Genomic DNA, 18,764 nt, shown 5'->3' with positions numbered 1-18,764 from the left:
GACACACACACACGCACACACACACACACACACACACCACTCTACAGCACACCTACACCTCAGTCATTTGTGCTCACAAACTACGAAGACTCTGAAAGACCTGAAGAATGCAGAAGATTGAGGGGAGAGGAAGGAAGGGGTGGGCCTCCCACACCCCCAAACTCTGGGCTTTCTGTGCCAGTGCAACGTCAGCCACTTTCCATCTCCAAGAATAAATAGGTTAGTCCCCAGGGCCAGTAACCAGATACCCTGTGCCAGCAGCCGAATACAGAGGGTTGTTTGTGACCCGTCACGTTCTGAGTCCCAGAAACAAAATGAGGCCTCTCCTACAAGTCAGGAACCTCTTTGACTATGGAAAGCCTAATGTCTATCTCGTCCTGCACCTGAGATGATGGATGGGTTGTGATGCAGGACATACTTGGTGATGGCGAGTTGGGACCCCCTCTGAAGCATAGCTCAGGGATGGAGTGACAGAAGGAATCCCTCTATCCAGGGCCCATTCTGCATTGTCTTGAGTCCCGTCTTCTCTCTTCACATCCCATGAGAAGGCCATCCTCCTCCTGGTAGAGGTGCGGACACAAAGTCAGACCCTCAAAGTCTCAGCAAAGCAAGAGCGAGGGTGCATTTGGATCTGGCCGGCTCAAGCTCTGTGCTCTCTGAAAGACCGCTTTCCTCTGTGCCACAGAGCCTGCCTGCCTGCATGGGCCCTTTATAAATATCAGCCTCAGAGCACCTGAACCTCTTTATATCTTCGAGGAGAGAAGTGCCCAAGTTAGAAATAATCCCTGGGCAATCCCACTTCACTTTCAAAGGGGATTGGATGATGGCGGTTGCCAGCCCCGTATGAGGCTGAGAGTTGGTGCTTTTGCTGCTACTGAGGCACACGGTCGCCCTGTACTGAGCATTTTGTGTCTGCTCAAAATGGTCTGCTAGGCACTTCAAACATACCCTCCCATAAGACTCAGGAACCTTACTTGGGAACTGTGCATTCCATTTAAGGATGATAGAACTGAGGTATTGAACGGTTAAGACGTTTCTCGGAGGACACATGGTAAGTAAGTGAAAGAGTTTAGTTAGCCTCAACCCAGAGAATGGCCTGTTACTTTCTACCTGGTCAACCCCAACTACCTCCCTCGGGTTTCTTCATAGATTGAGGCTTTGTGATATTAGTTGAGCAGAAGTCCCCTCTCTCCTTCCAGGTTGTGTCCCTCTGATAAACTGACAGAAGGTATGGAGAGCCCCAACTCCACTTTAGCCTCCCAGATATAAGAGAATAACCCAAACTCCACATCTTCCATCAGCTGAGGTGCCATTTTGTGTGGAGTTACACACACCCAGCCAGTCCTAGGGAAGGTGGCCTGAATGAAGAAGGCCTCACAGAACCTTTGAATCCTGGACACTCTCTACTTGAGACTTCCAACGGAGACAACAAATTCATCAACCCTTTATCCCATGCTCCATACCCAATGGTGGCCATCTAAATCCAACCAAACTTACTGAGTTTCACATGCCCACACTGAATCATTATTCATTAACTCATACTTAATGAATGTGCTTGGCCAATGGCAACACAAGTTGCTCTTGAGTTCTGCAAATCACGAGCGTGTCTGTTGGCATCACTGTGTATCGAAGACCGGATCCTCAAGGACAGAGGCAGGATCGATCAAACCAGTCTCCTCAGGACAGGTACCAGCCAGCGGAATGCCATATCAATGCCAACTATCTGGGCAGCCACTGGGGAGAAGCCCCAGATCCACGAGAGGAGATGCGGAAATTGCCAGACACAACCCCGGACAACTATACAGAAGAGGTGCCCAGCATAGCACCTGAACACTCAAGCCACCCTTCAATCCCAGCACTCAGGAGGCAGAGGCAGGCAGATCTCTGAGTCTGAGGCCAACCTGGTCTACAGAGCAAGTTCCAGGACAGCCAGGGCTACAAAGAGAAACCCTGTGCCAAAAAGCAAAAAGAAAACTCAAGCCTGAATTTCTCTGTTTTCAGACCATAGCTGAGTCAACCAGGACAAGACTGAAATGTGGGTCCTAAGGAGACTACAGTCCCACCTCATCCATTCAGCCCGGTCCTGGGAATGGTAGAGCCCTGCTTTGTGATGTCTCCCTTCTTACAGCTTTCCGCTGTGTCCCTAATGTTCATGTCCTACCGATGAGCAAATCCTAGCCTGAGATGGCAGTGTACCCGGGGGATGGGTGCTCAGGCAGAAGGAGACTATAGTCCCACTGAAGAGGAAACGGGCTGCCTATTCATTCCATATTCCTTGCTCCCTACTGTGCCCATGTCAGAACCAGCCCTGCTGTGGACAGAGTGAATGTCTCTGACGCAGCCTTGAAAGTTCTCACTACGTAACACCCAGTAAGAACGCTCGCGCTAGCTCAGTGCTTGCCCTGGTCCATTCCTCTTTTGGGACTGCTATAAAAGTAGTGTCACAGTAATCAAAATTAAAACTAATTTAGGAAGGAAAGAATATATACTTTCTCTGAGGCCAGGAACCGCGGAGTGTTTCCAGTTTACCAAACCAGTCCTAGGGCTTACTCAGCTCTCAGAGGACCACTGACAAGGGGCTTCCAAATTGCTTGGAATTAACAAGACAGCACTAGGAAGGGGTTCCTGCTATGGTGACTGAGATGATAAATGAGGAGGAGAGGAAGAAGAGAGGAAGAAGAGGAAGAAGATGAGATGAAGAGGCAGATGAGGAGGAGGAAGAGGAGAAAAGGAGGAGGAAGAGGAAGAGGGAGGGGGAGAGGAGGAGGAAGAGGAGGAGGAAGAGGAGGGAGAGGAGAAAAGGAGGAGGAGGAGGAAGAGGGGGAGAGGAGGAAGAGGGGAAAGAGGAAGAAGAGGAGGAGAAGAAGGAGAAGGAGCAGGAGTAAGAGGAGGAGGAAGAGTAAGAGGAGGAGGAGGAGGAGGAGGAGGAAGAGGAAGAGGAAGAGGAGGGAGAGGAGGAAAAGAAGCCAGGATGCTGTGGTTCATACCTGTAATCCCAGCATTTAGGAGGCGGAGGAAAGAGGACTAGCCTGGACTATAAGACACCATCTCAAAAACAGACAAGCAAGCAAACAAAAGCAAGAAGGGGAGAATGGTTCTGCCACCTCGCCCAGGCACAGCTCTCTCAGGTCGCACTGTGCAACGGCCTTACAGGCCTTTGTAAGAGTTTCTCAACCCTAACAGTGCCCTTTCAGTCCTTCCAGCTTGAACATACAACCGCCAGTGTGTTTTCCCTCCCCTCAGCTCCGTGAACTGTGTCTCAGGATGATCTGACCCTGACAAAATCTCCTGGTCATTTCCTAAGCCACTGGCAGGCAGTTGGATTTTCCATTTGGCATTGTTAGGAGATTAAACTGTAAGTCGCTGTAGCCCATAGGCCTCTCTCCAGCTTCCTGCTACCAGATTCAGGTGAGATAAGGGTTACAGAAGTAATACTCCCATGTTCCTGTCCCCGGGGCCAGCACCCTGTCCCCACAGTTGGGGAGGCCTATGTTACTAAATCCGCCACTTAGATGGCTAGCTCAGGAGATGCCCACGTGTGCATCAGCAGGGGATTAGACAAACACCAGCTCCCACAGAACTGGGGGGGAAACTTAGAGGAGAGGCTGCCCAATTATACATTTCACAACCCCGTCATCAATCGCCATAGCAAGGAGGAAAACAAATTCAACTGAGCCTGGAAAGAATGTCAGCAGAAATTGGAAAAACACTTGCTGGGAGCTGCCTGGGGGGTGCAGTGACCTCCCGTGTGATTGCCCAGGTCCCACTAACCAGCTCATGGCATACAAAGAGAGCTGCAGATCCAGTGGGGTAGAAGGCCAGGCACCAGGCAGTCGACTCATACCCCTCCAGACCCACACGTCTACCCCCCACCCCCAGCACTGAAACAGGCTGAGCATTCCACATTGGGGCACAAAAATGTTAAGCGCTAGCCATACACAATGCAGTGTGGTGTCTTGGGAAGCAGTATAATCATTTATTTGTTCTGATTAAATGGGCTGGAGGAAGAGAGGGCAGGATGTGGAGAACCCTTTAAGACAGTTAATGAGAGGAAACTGCACACCAAGCCGAAAGCCAGGGGCAAAAGCACCTCATGCACGCTCTCCCACGGTGCCTTAGGACCCACTCTGTTAAAGTAAGGAAGAGGGGTAACCTTCTAGAGGAGGAGCAGCCCCGCGCACCGCATCAGCACGTATCATCTCTGGGTAAGGCCGGCCCTGATCTTGGTCAGAGGTCAGCGGAAATAATCAATCTCCGCGTCTGTGCTTGTCTGTATCATTTCATTTTCCCTTTCTATCTGAATCTTACCACAAGAACGAAAAGAAAGATAAACAGGCTAACAGCAAGCTTCGCAGACTTCCAGGACGGTGATGACACCTAACCTCTACCACCCAGCCTGCCTGAACCAGTTCCTGCTCATTCAGAGGTGGGGAAATAAAAACATACCCTCCTCCCACCCGGGATGAACTCATACGCTAGAATGAATAGTAACAGGGGCTCGCCAGCGCTGGCCATACATAGTGCATGATAGTTCAGGCCTATAATCACGGCTACTAGAGAGACTGAAATAAGAGGACCTCAAACTCAAGGCCTGCCTGGACTACAAAATGAACCCAAAGCCAACCTGGGCAAGTTGGTGAGACTTTGCCTCAAAATTAAAAAAAAAAAAAAGCCTGCAGACCCAACCCTGAGGTTGACCGCTTGCCCAATATGCTGCAGTTCTAAATTCCCATCCTGGCAGATTGATTCTGCTGCTAATCTCCCACAGAGCTCCACCTTATTGGTTATTTTAAAACCCCCTTTTCTTATGTTCATTTTATTTATGCACACGTGTCACGGCACACATGTCGGGGGGGGGAGATGGGGAGCTTCGTGACTACATGAAAATCCGTGTTCTCTCTTACACGTTTCCATGGGTCCCGGGCATTAAGTGCAGGCATCTGCTGGGCCGTCTCACTAGCCTCCTCCCTCCCTCTCCCTCTCCCTCTCCTCCTCCTCTTCCCCTTCCCCTCTCCCTCTTCTCCTCCCTCTCTGTAGTGCTGGGAATGGAACCCAGGACTTTCAGCATGTTGGTCAAAGCTTGACAGCTGGTCTGAAACGAGAGAAGTCAAAATTTCAAGAAAAAAAAATATTAAGTTGTGCTGGCTAGTGTCTTGAAGAGAGAGATACCTTTTGTTAAGTGGGCTTCTGTCACATGATATTAAATTAATATAGCTATGATTTCTAACCACGAATGCTTAGAATTATTGAGAAACATGTCCGAGGGCTGCTGACTAAGGAAATGAGTATCCTGAACCAGACCTTGCTGCACAAACCCTGGAGTGCCTGCCTTTACGGAGAAGCTATCAGAGGACTCCCCTGAAGCAGCCACAGATGTGTGGAGCTGACTTCGGTCCCTGACAACCCCGTAGAGCAGGCTCTTCTGTGGACCAAGGTCTACAGACCTTCTCTTTTAAACCCAAACCCTCAAAGAAATTCTCAACCCTGCATGTGGATATTAGGACCGAGGTGGAAGCTAAAACCAGCCTTATTCTAAGTAGCCATGAGACCACACTGAGGGCCACCAAGTACACAACCGCCAGGGAATTCGGCGTTTGGAGAAAACATTTGATTCTAGCCTTTCAGCTGGAGGCAAATCATTCTGTAGGTCTGTGTCGGGCTGAAAGTGGACAGGGAGGTCTTGGAGATGTTAAGTAGATTTTCTTCCACAGAACCCAGTTCTCCCCTGTGTCCACAGCACTCACAGTCTTCCAACAATGCTGTCTCTTTTTTTCCTGAGCACACTATCAACACTGTGGGATGGAACTCTCGCCACTCCATAAGGCCAACCTGACTCTCACGAGCTGTCCAGGGGTTTACAGACCATGTGTGGACCAGGCATCCTAAACTCAAGTCTAGCTTGCTTATCTCTGAAGCATCAGGATTCAGGAGATCGGCGATGAACTTGCCTTCATTGTGAGATTTTTTTCTCTTCCTGCATTTTCAAGACAGGTCAACACTTCTCCTATGGATAGATATTAGGTTCCCTTTTCCTCCCTCCCTCCCTCCCTCATTTAACCAACAGCTTATTTTTCATGTTGTTGTATTAATTGTTGTTATGTCTGCATGCATGATGTATACAAATGCGCATGTGTGACACAACATGTATGTGGAAGCCAGATGACAACTGTGTATGGTTCTCCTTCTGCCTTTAGGAAGGTTCCAGGGGTTGAACTCAGGTCATCAGGTTTGCAAAGCAAGTGCCTGACCCACTAAGCCAGCTTTCTGAAGCACAGTTGAGTCTTTAAAAGTGAGTAAGGAACCTACCCACTTAAGAAGCTACGTGAAACCGGCTCCACTCGAGACCCATCCCGTGGGCAAGCACCAACCCTGACACTATTAAGTATACTCTGTTGTGCTTGCAGACAGGAGCACGTTGTCCTCTGAGAGGGTACACCCAGCAGCTGACTCCGAGAGATACAGACACCCACAGCCAAACAGTGGGTGGAGCTTCGGGACTCTTGTGGAAGAGCAGGAGGAAGGATTATGGTCTCCAAAGGTGACAGGACTCCACAGGAAGACCAGCAGCATCGGCTAGCCTTGGGGCTCTCAGAGTCTAAACTACCAACCAAAGAACATACACGGGCCTCCTTGCACATATGTAGCAGATGCACAGTTCAGTCTTCACGTGGGTCCTGAACAACTGGAGAGGGCGCTATCCCAGAAGCTGTTGCCCATACGTGGGATATGTTCTTCTAGCTGGGCTGCCTTGTCTGGCCTCAGTGGGAGAAGTACCGAGCCTCGTAGAGACTTGAATTGCCAGCGTGTGGGGTGGGGGAACACTGAGGGGAGGCCTCATCTGCTCAGAGGAGAAGGGGAGGGGAGATGGGGGAAAGGATTGTGGGAGGGGTTGACCAGGAGGAGGGCAGTGAGTGAATGGGATGTAAAGTGAATAAGTAAAAAGATAAAATTAATTTAAAAAACATTTTAAAAAGAAGCTCGTTTGTGGATGTGAACATGGGTCCTGTGACAACATTGAACATGAACTAGGCCACGGTTCTTCTTCTATAAGATGTGACTATGAAGCAAAAGAACTCTATAGCTTCCCTTGTTGCAGTAAAGTTAAAATAATGCTGTCTTTTACCCTGCACTAGACCTGGCACTGCAGTGCCCCAAGGCATCTATTTGATATTTTCATCTCAGTCAGCAAAGCCTCAAACCCACTTTGCTCCATCCCATATCTTCAGAGTTGCTGCCGATGGCTACTCTCTGAGTCTGGCAACAATCTCTCTACCCATCCAGTTCCCAAGGCAGGTTGCCACCATGCCAGACATACACATCCCAATTCCATGGCAGCCCAGTGTCTCCAACTACCACACACTCTCTTGAATTCAATTAAATCGCCACATGAAAGAACACACAACACAATAACCTCTGATCCAATTGATAATATACAATTTGCCCACCTAGACATACAAAGCCTTTTACACATCCATCCCTTAAGAATATTTATAACAACCTGTAAATGTGCAGAGAGGAATCTTAACATCCACCTCCATGTTCTCTAAGCTGCTGCCTCCTCTCTCTCCAGTCTCCGCCTCCTCTCTAAAACTTTTCTCCCACCCATCCTTCCTTCTCGTCCAATGACAGGCCTCGTTCTATCTTGTACCTGCCTTCACCCAAATAATGACATCATCCTACATTCCCCGACTATACACTCTTTGGGGTATGTAGACAACGTTTACTATGGAACCAGGGGAAGACATTTTGCTATTTTCAATATAAAAATATAAAATGAGATCACATATGCTTATGTGTCTTGTCTTCCAGCAAAGGAGACTTAAGCTGTCTTTATACTAAGAGTTCGCCTGAAAAATGGGTTAGAGCTACTGTGCCACAGGATTGGGGGAAGGCTCGGTGAGAAGATAACAAGATAAATCGGAGGATCTCAGCTTGAGGCCTGAGACAGAACTACACCAGTAAGGGCTGACAGCAGAGACTTAAGAGCATGTAGCCATACAACACTCTCAAGGTCCTGCAAAAATCCTAAAGGGGCAGGCGGCACTCTAGCAAACTTTTAAACCAAAGAGTTTACAGTTGGTAGGGAGCAATGCCTCCCTCTGATCTCTGATTCATAAGAAAATAAAGGAGTCACACTACACACACACTACACACACACTACACACACACACACAACACATACACACACACACACCACACACACACCACACACACACCACACACACACCACACACACACTCACACACACACATACTACACACACGCACCACACACACACACACACGCACACACTCACACACACTCACACCACACACTCGCACACACTCCCACACTCACACACACCACCCCTGTACCTCACACTCACCCACCCCACACACACACACAAAACACACACCCACACACACACTCACACACACACACACACACCCACACTCACACACACTCACACACACACACACACACACACACACACACACACACACACTCACACACACACACACACACACACACACACACACACTCACACACACTCACACACACACACACACACACACTCACACATACAATCACAACACCCATGTTTGTCATGGAGCCTAGAGCACAATGTACCTTCAATGCCAAGCTGTCTGCTCCTATAACCAAACCCATAGACACCTCCACACTGATAATGTGACCACAGTGCGATTTATTTATTTGCTTATTTTTGAGATAGGAGCTAACCATACAGTCCAGGCTGGCTTTCCCACTGGAACTCCTTTAGGGTCAGGCTGGGTGGAGGTGGGCGGACATTACAGGCACACACCCTCACACCTGGTGTCACAAAGTGATTTAAACGTATTCCTGAGTTAATTCTGAATCACCTGTTGATTATCTAAAATCTACAGAGGTTTTTCCACAAGATAAAATTCTTTCCATTAAATTATTTTTTTTTAAAAAAACGAAGATGAAGAAAAGAAATCTACCTTTAGATGACTAAGTTGGTACCAGGCAAAATAAAACAAGTCTAAGCATGTTATCAATACCCCCTGGGGGTTTAAATAAACCATATAAAAGGAATCTAATCTATAAGTACATTCAGCAAGCATGTACCAGCAAAGTCACAAAGGTGACTTGGTAGCAATTCAGCTCTTGCAGACAGAGCTCTGAGGATGAGTTATGCCATACTTGAAATCCATTTCCCTGCCATCAAAAGCTGAAAGACCTGCTATTTTCTTATTAGAACCCAAAGGCAAAATGCATTTTTGCAGAGTGTAAAACATTCTCGCCATAAGTGATGTAGAGATGCCTTTCTTCCTCCTTATCCATTTAATGAAAGAAAACTTTCACCTCCAATAAGACAATGCTTTGAAGGGACATTTTTGGCTCTGTGTCACAAAGACTGTTTCCAAACTTACACATCTGGGGTGGGGGGCTGGGTTCTTTTTATTTGTTGCCGGAACTCACCCTTTCTGGTTAAGGTTCTGGCAGCCTATCAGCACAGTCCCTAAGATCGGAGTGACTCTGATGAAAACCTCAGCTGTGGGGCTGATGCTTTGTTCCCATGGTGCTTTTGGCTGTTTGGTTCGTCGACTGGCTTATTTGTTTGTTTTGTTTTTTTCCTTTGCAATGTGAAGTTACAAAGAGCCAATCTTCTGGTAAAGGGAGGAAGAGAGACAGGACCATCAGTCAACTGGCGTCAATAAAGGCACACATTTAAAGGTGCCTGGTTTGGACCTTCATGTCAAGGTCCATGCCAAAGGATCCTTGTCACACCATCAAACATGCTGACACATACTTCATACCCACCAAGTATGGAGCTGTGAGTGTCTAGACTTAAGTATTTGCAGAAAGTTGGGGTGAGATGGACCCCCTTGAGTCACCTCCAATTATGCACAGCGGAGAAAGAGAAAATGGGTGCCAAAGAGCCAGGGCCCTTCTGTGTGTGCCTCAGGTCCTGCTGCTTTTGAATCTTGGGTTTTTGTTGTTGCTCTCAGATTAATCCCCAGAATCTCAGATAAATGACTCCCGGGCCCCTAGATGGAGAATCCCCTGTGTTCAAGAAAGAGAGACAGCTGGGCCTCCCATCTCTGGTAAACGGAAAGTGCCATCTGAACCCCACAATCTGAGCCTTTAACACCCTGATCTAAAGTTTCCAGAGGCTGGACCGATGCCTCTGCAGCTAGGAGCACTTGGTGTTCCTGCAGACCCAGAGTTCCTCTCTCAATACCCAAATCAGGCAACTCACAGCCATTCCAGGATCCCACGCATGCCCTGACCTCTAGAAGCACTTCTACACACTTGTGTTTACACACACATACACATGTGAAACAATTACCTTCCTTTCAAGTTTCCACTTAAAAGTGCTCACTACTAATCAAACATAAAATTGCCACACACACACACACACAAACACACAAACACACACACACACACACCCCTAACCATTTCAAACAAGTTAAATTTTGCTATATTCACAAATTCATTTTTCACTAAAAAGAAGCAAAACTGCTCAATAACTACCACCTCCCCACCAATAAAGACCAAAGAAATGAAATTACAGTGGCCCTAAAAAGTAGTAAACACCAGGAGACAGAGGCTCTCTGGTAGTCTACTTCCTTATATAGTCTACAGGTACTAGACCACTGTTTTGGGTTTTTAATATACTTTTTATACATTTAATTTATGAATTTTTGCATGCATACATGCATAAATGTGCTTGTCTACACACACACACACACACACACACACACACACACATATATATATATATATATATATATATATATATATATATATATATATATATATATATATATGAGAGGTAGGAGGGTAGGTGTGCCTGCCACAGACGACTTGCTAGAACCAATTTTCTCCTTCTGCCATGTAGGTTCTGAATATCAAACTTGGATCATCAGCCTGGTAAGAAGCACCTTTACCTGCTGAGCCATCTTCCTAGCACCTTGTTTCATTTTTGTACACACACAGTATTGCTATTAGAACGTTGGAACAAATCAATCCAATCTATTTATAAGGTCAAAGGCTTCTGCGTTATAATGTCATACTCTTTACCAGGAATCTCACTGCCCCAGGCTCTTGAATAGAATGATCTAAGAGGATAAGAAATAAACACTTTCTGCTATGGGGAAGAAGAAAGGGGGCCTCATCCTTGCTCAGTGCCGTTTGGTTCTGTTCAGAGCTCAGGCAACAGGAAGTGTGAATGGACCAGAATTTAAGCTGTTCCCGACAGATGCATGATGGTTCCTTCCAAGCAAATCCCAAGTGTCTGATCCTTAAGACATAGATGTGCTGTCACACCCTGCCTGTACACTCAAATCACGCATGAGGCAGTGTGCAGCACAGGGCATGTGAGAAGGCGGGGCGGCGGTAAAAATCCTTCGGGTCTAGTTTGGCTCAGAGGGCCAGGGTTGGTTGTGTGAACATGCCACTTCCAGCCTACATGTTTGCGTGAATAGGTGTGAGTTGGGGGCAGGAGATAAGTGTGAGCATGTGTAGACACGTGTTAGCGTGTGTGAGCAATGCGAAGGTGAGGGCGAGCATGAGTGAGCATGTGCGAGGGAACGAGGGCAAGTGTGAACGGGCCCAGATGTAGTGCAGTAGTGCCGTACACGCAGAAGCGAGTGTCCAAGGAGAGCTCAGAAGGGGCTAGAGGAAGCACAAGCAGGGCCCCTTTAGACTTCATCTACCAAACATCCAAAGGACAGCCTACAGGCCTCCCCGGTCCATCAAGATGTCTGCCTTCTGCAGACAAAACAGCAGTCTCAGGGGACGTGTGATTTTTTGAGCCAATGAGCAGATGGTTTGTCATTCCAGATAAGCACCATCATCACGATTAGCCTAAGAAGAGACCTCTGCTCATAGTGCACGCTCTCAACCAAAGCACAAAAGTCCCTAGGATTCCATAATTTCCAGTTGATTACCCATACTTATCTGACGCCAATGCGCATGCGCACATGAGCACACACATTATTCTCCCTCCCTCCCTCTCTCTCCCTTTCTCCCCCATCCCCTCTGCGTCACCTGCTTCAGAGAGCAAAGCGGGCAGGTGATGTCTTTCTCCCTAACTCCACTTTGTGGGTGTCTAAAAGAACTTGTTCAAAGGCGGGTTGTAGAGTAGAACAGTGTCTCACCTCTGAGCCTCTCTTACCAGTCCCTCCCTCGTTACCTATCTGGTTTTAATCCTATGAACGAAGAAAACACAGTTTACCTGTTACCTGTTACTCTTTATCTTCCCTTTGACTCACTCCCAAACAGACTCTGTTTTCTTTTTTTTTTTTTTTTCTGGAGCTGGGGACCGAACCCAGGGCCTTGCAGTTGCTAGGCAAGCGCTCTACCACTGAGCTAAATCCCCAGCCCTCAGACTCTGTTTTCAAACATGCACGTATGGACTGTTTTGGCAAGCAGTGGGTAAGGACTGCTCAGCCACCACAGAAAGGGCAAGAGGAGACTGCATAACAACTCAGAGCTATTTGGGTGTGCCAACCTTGCTTTGGGGTTCTAATACAAACGGGGAGAAGACCCTTTCTTACTTACTAGTAACTGCTGAGCAGAAGGCAGAGAAATTAAGCCTCACTTTCAAAGAGACACATTTCCCATCTGCCCTGTGACCACCGTCTCCTGCAGGCAGGTTGATTGCCTGCCCTTTCTCTAAAGGTGATGTCCTGGTGCCTGGCAGCAGGTGCAAGATGCCTGGATCCCTGTCCTGACCCCCACATGACAGGCTGATTAGGACTCCTGTTTGCAGACATACTTGTCTCTCTAGATTACCAGCAGAAAACAGAGTTTTAGAGAAAGAACTTGCTGACCCTTCAGAACTAGACTGTGGTTTCTGAAGTGGAAGCTGGGAAGGATCGTGCTTCAGAGTCCAAAATTTCTTAGTAAAATGTCTTGAGGGGAACTGTAGCACACCCAGTCAGAATGGAGAAAGTTATTGGGGTACACATGGGTGGAATCCCCCATTCAAGATGAAACCAGAAGGCTACCCACTAAAATACCATGCAGCTTCCCCCACAAGGAAGCCCTACAACCTCTTGCATGCCAGGTAAGGAAATTCGCCATCCTCCATAGAGGGGCAAGAGAAAAGCCATCCCCTTTTAGAAGAGCTAGCTTCAACAATTACCTTCTAAAAGAAACGGATCTCAGCCCAGAAATGAGATTAACCACACAGTAGGAATGAACATTTGTCACTGCCACAAACAGACCAAGAGTTAGTGTAGTGAACTCAAGCACACTTGTCAAAATGTATCAGAAATGGACCGGACCCAAAGTATACTCCTAAGGAGACACGGTGTGCCTAGCTCAGACAACTCAACTCAAATAAAGCATTCTGCTACAAAAGAAAGTATCTACTTGGCTCAAAAGATACTTTTCCGTTTATCTCTTACGTCACACTGCATATTACTTACGTTGACTGACACTGATACTGCCAACTCTGCCTAAGTTACGTGTGAAGTTCAATAGTTGCCCAAACCATAGATCAACCACACAACCGCATCTTCAGAGGTCAGGGGCCTGTCACAGAACGGGATCGCTCACTTTTCTGCCTAGAAGTAGAGGCTGGGTTAAGCCAATAGATATCCTTGTCAGCCTGAATAAACTATGAAACTAAGTGTTTCACTCCATCAAGTAAAAGCAACATGGGGTATTTCTGGTCACCATCTTTGGAAATTAGGAAGGTTTATTATGGTCGACATGCACGAATCTTACGTTCCTGTTTTTAAGGATATATACAGTAAGAACAACTCAAGCTCACTGCCCCGTCTACAGAGTGCTTGGTAGACTGTGCCCACAACACACTCGCCTGTAGAGAAAGGTTAGTTGTGACTTTACCAGAGTCTTGCTCAGGGTCTTTACCCCTCAGCAAGAAGTAAGAAAACGAGGGGAATACATGAAGCATCCAAGGTCTGCTGAAAGCAAGAATTCTAAAAACCGCTTGGCAACACTCACCACTCTGGGCTTCTGCTGGTCCAAGGTATGCAAAAAGGCTGAGTTGGGGTCCAGAGTGCGCTCGGGGTCACTGGAGATGTCCTCCTCCGAGTCCTCATAGGAAGAGGAGAAGCCAGTGGAGGAGGCTGAGGAGGACGACAGCTTCCTCAGAGGCAGGGGACCCCGAGGGCTTCCTTGGATCTCCTCTAACCCTCCATCCTCCTGAGCACCCATATCTGTAATGATGACTGCAGGGATGGCCGGGATGTTGCTGGGGCTGCAGGCCTTGTCCTTCTGGTCTGGGGACATCTCTTGGCAGCTAGGATGAGCATCTCCATCTTGGCTTCTCCAAGTCCCCTTTAACTGTACCCCTGTGTCACACGTCCAGATCAGGGGAGCTTCCTCCACAGCACTGGGCCAAACTAGGGAACTCTCAGGCTGCATCCCCATCCTGTCCCCAGGGAGGCACTGGGGTTCTTTCAAATTTGTTGTTACTTCCCCAGGTGGTAAAGGTTCCAGCATTCGGCCACAACTAATGCCTGTCTCCACATCCATGCTCCCTGGCTGTGCTGCCTGGCTGCCCCCAAGCAAGCCCAGTGCTGAAGACCCTTCTCTCATGCTGTCCAGGGTCTGCTGGGGTCCTCGGATTCCTGGGATCTTACTACCTCCCTTCTCAGGCCCTACGGAACCCGGGTCTCCAGGCAGTCTAGACCATCTCGGGTTCTCTGAGGGCTCTGAGCTTTGGGCATCCACAGTTCTCTCTTCCGGTCTTTTGATGACTTCAGGTGTCCAGGAGCCCTGGCCACCAACAGAATGAACTCTTTCCACCCTTCCAGGGGGTTCTCTAATGTGGGTCCGGATAGGCTCTGGGGCTGAGCCGGTCTCCCTGCCCAGAAACTGCCCCCGTCTCTCCATGTGGGCCTCCCAGGGGCGCATGGCCCCTAGCTCACAGTCTGCCTCCATGAGAACAGAATCATGTCCAGGGTGTGGTCCAGCGGATGCGGCTGAAGCTGCCACTTTAGTGGCCAACGTTAAGCTAGTCCCAAAGTGCTCCAGTGAGGGAGCAGCCCTCTTGTCAATTTCCATGGGTGTGGGTGAGCCACAGCGGGGACTGGCCGGGGAACCGCTTTCCATTCTCACTGAAGTAGATGGACTCTGAGTCCCTAACCTGGTCGGGCTGGCTGGGCCTAAAAGAGGGGCCACTCCCTCCTTGTCCTTCGAGGGGTGTGTGCTGAGTCTGCTTCTTCTCCCGGAGTTGGCATCTGGGGTCTCTGTACATTGTTCTCCCCAGGACTTTGTTCTCCGTTCCTCACTTGGGGAACATGGAGCCAAGACCCTTTCAGGAGGCTGGCTGCTGCTTCGGAAGGGACACGGGGAGGGCGAACGAGCCCTACCCAAACGCGGGCTTCGGGGCGCTTGAATAGCAGAGCTCTGTGCCTGGATTTGCGCCTCGAACATGCCCACTTTCTGGTTCACCTGCACATTTTGCAATTCGCGCTGCAGAATCCTCAGCTTCCTCTGGGCCTCCTCCGGCCCAGGTGGGGAGAGGATGCGGGTCGCCACCACCTGCTGCGCGTCCCCTCGCAGGCGGCCAGCCCAACTGGGACTGCCCACGCCACTGCTGCTGCTGCTGCTGTTGCTGCTGCTGCTGCCACCTCCGCTACCGCTGCTACTATTCAGCCTCCGTCGGCCGCTGCGCCAACCCCCAGGACTCCCAGGCTCCTCCAGCGACAGCGACTCTGCTGGGGGGAAGAGAAAGGAGGCGCCTCTCCCAGGGCTGAAGACGCTGCCGGGGCTCAGCGCGGCCCTCCCGGAGGGCTGAGGCGTTTCGCTGCCGCTGGGTCGGGGGCTGCCACTCTTCAGCTCGTTGGTGCTGTTCATGATCACCAGGCTATTGAGGGCATAGCAGTACACAGCCATAGTACTGGGTCCGCCCGCCGCCGCGGCTCTCCGTCCCGCTCCACCGCCGGCGCCTCCTCCTCCCGCGGCTCCCGGCTTAGTCCTGGAGGCCCGGCGGCCGCAGCTCCGCGCGCCGATGGAGCAGCATGGCCTAGGCGGCGGGCACGGGGCAAGATCTCAGGCTTGGCCCCCGCGCCAAGCTCCATAAACGATTTCGCGGCTGTGGAGACACAAGGAGAAAAGTCAGAATTCCCGAAAGCATCAAGGGAGGCTGGCGAGAGCCCACCCGCAGAGAGCAGAGGGGAGCCCCGGGACCCCAATCTGCTGGGGACCAGGTGCCCCTGGATGTCTAGCCTACAGGGGTGTGATGCTCAGTGAGGAAGCATGCCAGGCCGCCTGGATGGCCTCTGCTTGCATTTTCCGGCCGTGGTCCACCTCCCCCAGCTTGTGATACGCTCCAAGAACTCTTAGAATCCCAAATTCTGAAATTAGTCTCGGTAGCCACGCGGATGGCTGAGGGAGGAGGTGCAACTCGCTGGTTCCCTCCGCGAGGCTGGCCAGGTTCCCTTGGCCAGAGCAAACACCGGCTGTCGAGGATGACAGGCAGCCCTGCTCCACCCTCTCAGGACATCAGAGACCAAGTCACAGGGAACCTGACCCGGACCTGCCTTCCCCAAACCGCTGCTGGGGCTGAGACCTGGAAGGACGCTTGTGTGCCCGCCGTTTTCTTTCTGACCCTGCTGTGTCTCTCAGCCTATGAAAGGCCTGGGAGAGCGCGGGGGGTTGGGAGTGGGGACAGCCCAGGCACTTTTCAGCGCTAGCCTTGATGTCTGTCTGCCTCCAAACAAGTGTGTTTTGTGAATGTGGGCACGCGTGCGCGCCAGGGACCAAACTCTGCAGTATCCAGCACCGGACTCATTCCTGGAGACTCCCCTACTGTCCCCTCACACCCTGCAGCTAGTGTGTGTGTGTGTGTGTGTGTGTGTGTGTGTGTGTGTGTTTGGGAGGGGGGTGCATGCCCACAGCTACTCAGTCCCGCGCGCATCCTGTTAGCAAGGACCCGGCTGCCTCTGTAAGCCTCCGGGACCCACACCCCTCGGAGGAACTCTGGGCTTGCTTGCACCGCTGCAGCCTGGAGGCCTTCTAATTGTGCAGGCCTAAGAATCTGCAGCCCTCCCTAGTCGGGCATGCTAAGCCCCGGAGCAGCGCTGCCGGCCGAGGGCAGGGCCTCGCGCATCCCAGGCAGCCTCGCCTGGCGCCAGCGGAGCCGCCCGGCAAGCCGAGCCCCAGACGCCTGCAACGCGCCGGGGAGGTGGCGCGGCGCAGCGGCCCGGAAGACGGTGGGAAAGTCGAATCTCCCCCTCTGCCCCCAAGGCCATGCCACGCTACCGTCCCAAATCAGCCCCTCTTCTCAGTCGTTCTAGCCCTCCCCTCTGTGCTGTCCTCGGACCCCGGAACACCCAGAGGAACCCCAGCACAGATGGAGCGGAAAGAGGGTTCAGAGACAAGGGCCAGGAAGGAGCCGCCACGCTTACCTGCAATTGCTCAGACTCCCAGGTCCTGTGCAGGCGACATGCCCCGGGGACTCCGGGCTCGTACAGACCAGGTGGCTTAAAGTTTTAAAAAAAAAAAAAAAAAAAAGCCCCAAAGGGTTTCCGCAACAACTTTTGGAAGACGAAAATAGTGGGGTGCAACGAGGCTGAATGTACCGGCGCAGGGACTAGGCGATCCCGTAGGGGACACCGCCAGGTCGTGCGCTGCTCCGTGCTTGGTTGGAGACACTACCGCTGTCAGCGTCTGCTCCCGGCTACTTCAGTGTTTGTTCAATGTAAGATTTAAAAAAAAAAAGTTGGGGGTTGAGGGAGGAGGCAGAAAGGCGGGGGCTCGGGGGAGGAAAGCAGGAAGGAAGTTGTGAGCCTGTCTGGGGTTGAACTCAGCGGAACAAGTTTTTCTTTTCTTCTTTTTTTTTTTTTTCTATTGTTTGGCAAACTGAGGGAGGGAAACACTTAAAAAAAAGTTTCCATTGTTAGCTAACAAAAAAAAAAAAAAGAGAGAGAGAGAGAGAGAGGCTTTAACTTCTGCGGGTTAAAGATATATGATTTATTTTCCACCCCTTTGACCAAGGTTTGCTGGTGTTTAGTTTTATGAAGCTACTTTTGAAAAGTGTTTTTTAATAAAGTTTTGAGTATTTGTGCTAAACAAAGCTGCTAGTAAGGGTTTTTTTTTTTAGCATTGAAAGAGAGGGGTGATATTCCGCATAAACAGCGTGTGTACTTGTACACTACACTAGGCAACGTTTACAAAGAATATTGCATATCCTGCAGGGCATTTCCTTGCACAGTTGCAGATTTTAATGCATCGGGGTAGAATTTTGGAAGACTGGTTGAGCTGTGAGCTGCTGAGGGGTGTGTGGAGTGACTGCTAGACGTGTGGAGGAGCTTTGCGTTAAGAATTTATTTATAAATGCACACAGAAACTGTGCCGTTCGAATATTTTTGCACTCGATTCTCAAAGTTATTTTAAGAAAAAGCATAGTCTTGGGGCTGAGGCCCAATCGATGTCTTAAACCACTTGCTCTGTCTCCTGTGAATTTACTCTCCTGCATTTTCAAGCGTTCTACTCCACCCTCAAATAAACGGGGGTGTGGGGGGGGGACCAGGCAACACCAGAGGGCGGGGAACACTTCCTGCCCCCGAACATACACACTCAAGCTTCATCCGGCACTGCAACTGTGTTTTGCATAATTCCCTAAATCTTAAACTCTAGCGTTTAGTGGAAACAGGGAAACACAGCTGTGAGGCTTAGGAGATTTAAGAATCCAAAGCTAGAATCCGCCCATATATCCTGATTAGCCAAAATTCGGCCTGTAGCAAGCAGAAGGCTTACTTGTTTATGTAACAATACCGTTGAAGTGAGTAAAGAAACCTGCTGCTTGGTCAGGA

General features: G+C 49.8%; 1 protein-coding gene across 1 annotated transcript in view; it reads right to left on the bottom strand.

Annotated features, from left to right (window-relative positions):
- Itpkb (inositol-trisphosphate 3-kinase B) overlaps window positions 1-17,733 on the bottom strand; it is a 95,940-nt gene extending 78,207 nt beyond the window's left edge. The window contains exons 1-2 of the mRNA XM_032914787.1: window positions 17,358-17,733; window positions 13,945-16,042 (exon numbers count right to left, since the gene is read on the bottom strand). Coding sequence (XP_032770678.1) covers window positions 13,945-15,843 — 1,899 coding nt within the window. The 5' untranslated portion in view covers window positions 15,844-16,042; window positions 17,358-17,733. The remainder of the gene's footprint in view (window positions 1-13,944; window positions 16,043-17,357) is intronic.
- Between the last annotated feature and the right edge of the window lie 1,031 nt (window positions 17,734-18,764).

Source organism: Rattus rattus, chromosome 10 (assembly GCF_011064425.1).
Source record: "Rattus rattus isolate New Zealand chromosome 10, Rrattus_CSIRO_v1, whole genome shotgun sequence".
NCBI lineage: Eukaryota > Metazoa > Chordata > Mammalia > Rodentia > Muridae > Rattus > Rattus rattus.
Note: the sequence above shows the minus strand (reverse complement) of the source record. Positions and strands in the feature narration are given on the sequence as shown.